This window comes from Bison bison, unplaced genomic scaffold (genome assembly GCF_000754665.1).
Source record: "Bison bison bison isolate TAMUID 2011002044 unplaced genomic scaffold, Bison_UMD1.0 scf7180017864061, whole genome shotgun sequence".
Taxonomy (NCBI): domain Eukaryota; kingdom Metazoa; phylum Chordata; class Mammalia; order Artiodactyla; family Bovidae; genus Bison; species Bison bison.
In genome coordinates, this window is record NW_011494633.1 from 7112160 (window position 1) to 7114529 (window position 2370).

At 45.3% G+C, this 2370-nt stretch overlaps 1 protein-coding gene across 1 annotated transcript in view; it reads left to right on the forward strand.

The window, feature by feature from the left end:
* Positions 1-2126, forward strand: part of LOC104985834 — a 13242-nt gene extending 11116 nt beyond the window's left edge. Inside the window, exon 8 of the mRNA XM_010836221.1 lies at positions 1877-2126. Coding sequence (XP_010834523.1) covers positions 1877-2080 — 204 coding nt within the window. The 3' untranslated portion in view covers positions 2081-2126. The remainder of the gene's footprint in view (positions 1-1876) is intronic.
* The last annotated feature ends 244 nt before the right edge of the window (positions 2127-2370 follow it).

Consider the following 2370-nt stretch of genomic DNA (forward strand, 5'->3'; position numbering starts at 1 on the left):
CTTCATATCCTTGTTAACACTCGATGGTCTGTTTCTGATAGTTTAGCCATCCTAGTGGATATAAAGTGTTATCTCATTGTGATTTTGATTTTAATCTCTCTGATGATGAATAATGTGCAATATAAACATGTGTTTATTGCCCATTTGCGTATCTTCTTTGGAGAAATGTCTACTCAGATCCTTTTCCCATTTTTTAAACTGGATTATTTGTCTTTTTTACTGTTGAGTTGTAAATATTCTTTACATACTCTGAATATAAGTTCCTTATCAAATATATTACTTGAAAATATTTTCTCTCATTCTACTGGTTGTCTATTCGCTTTGATGATGTCTTTTAGAGCACAAAGATTTCAATTTTGATGAAATCCAATGTATATATTTTTATTTTAGTTACTTGTGCTTTATGCATCATATCTAAGAAACTATTGCCTAATCCAAGGTCATGAAGATTTATATCTAAGTTTTCTTGTAAGATATTTGTAGTTTTAGGTTTGTGATGTAATTTTAGTTAATTTTTGTATATGGTATCAGATGGGGGTCCAATTTCATTATTTTGTGTAAGGATATTCAATTGTCCTGTTACCATTTGCTGAAAGGACTACTCTTTCCTCATTGAATTGTCTCCTCATCCTCATCAAAAATCAATTGGCTGCAGATGTGAAGGTTTATTTTTGGACTCTTAATCCTATTGCATTGGTCCTCACATCTGTCCTTAGCCAATACCACACTGTCTGGATCATTGTAGCTTTGTAGTAAGTTTTATAATCGGGAAGTGAGTCTTCCAGCTTTGTTCTTCCTTTTTTTTTTTTTTTTTTTTTGAGGTTATTTGACTCTTGTAACAGCATGTCTTGTATTGTGCGTGTAATTTCAACATCTAGGTGGGGTTCAGACTCAGTGGCACCACAAGGACCGTCCTTTCCACCCTCCTCTATTTCCTCTTCAGCACTGGCTTCATCCTAAGCCGTCACTTGCTTTCCTCATTCATGGCAGGTTCAGTGGAGTAGTTTGAATTCAGGATTGTTAGTGCCTCTGGGACCTGTTGCTGCCTGCTAAGTTGCTTCAGTCGTGTCCAACTCTTTGCAACTCAGTGGACTGTAGCCCACCAAGATCCTCTGTCCATGGGATTTATCAGGACACTGGCAGGGGGTGGGGTGGCGGGCAAGACCCATGGCCTGTGTTGTCCAGCAGTGAGTGAGGCTGCGTCTTAATTGAGAAGAACTTCTCACAAGAGTGTCATGGGCAGTATCAGGGCCACCTGCTCCGTGGCACAGCTCACACTGAATGCCACGTATTTGGCATCCCCTGGGGTGTAGCTCCTTCATGTTGGACACGAATGAACATTTGAGAAAGGGCTCATTTGCCCTTATATTCACAGTGTATTAATTTCATCTTCTTCCCAAGAAAAAGGAGGAAATTACCCAGAGATGTCAAGGGGTCCCAAGGATCCCCCTCAACAATCAACCAGTCAAGACTTACAGTCACACTCTTATGCCTGAGAAAGAGTTAGAGGTAGAGGAAATAACGGTAACCAGGCCCTTAAGAAATGAGTGCCCCTCAGAGAGAGAGGCTGTGGGCAGTCAGGGTGGGCTTCTTGGAGGAAGTGGTGAGAAGAGGCAACCCCATTCAGGAAGCCTCACGAGGACCTGGACTCAGCCATCTACCTCTGCCACTGCTGGGCTGTGTCGTTTCAGGAAAACCACTTAACCTCTCTGAACCCCAGTTTGCTCACTTGCCAATTGGCATTGATACCACATCCTTGTTGGGGACCTTTGTGAAAGGACGTGCAGGTCAACCTTTGATGGTGGTTTGGTGTCTGGGAAGTGGTGTCCAGGGGCCGGTGCCCAGTCAGGTGCCAGAGATTTCTGTTTCCTTCCAGGAATTCATGTTGGACAAAATGGAGACTGTGAGATTCATCTCACTGCTCACGGGACCCATCGTGTGCTGGACAGCAAACAACCCCAACAACCAGGGCCTCAGAAGCTACCCCAGGCCCTTCAGGAAACATTCAGTGAGTAAAGACTCAACCCCCAGGAACCTCTTCCCCAGCACCCAGACTTCAGAGTGCTTCAGCCTAAGCTGAGGCAGCCTGGGGCCTCCAGGCTGCCAGCATCACGACCAAATCCCCACCTGCTTGGCCTCTTTTCTTCACCCATTTGGGCTCCTGGGATTGAGGGGGTGGGGCAGGGAGGGGGTGGCCAGCAGGTGTGGGCGGGGCAGTGAGAGAGCAGAATTGGATCCTGAGGCCAGAAGGGGCTGAGGGGGCACTGTTCCCCACATTTGGGGACTGATAGGGATCAAAGTGCAGCTTCCCTGGTAGCTCAGCTGGTAAAGAATCCACCTGCAATACAGGTCGGGAAGATACCCTGGAGA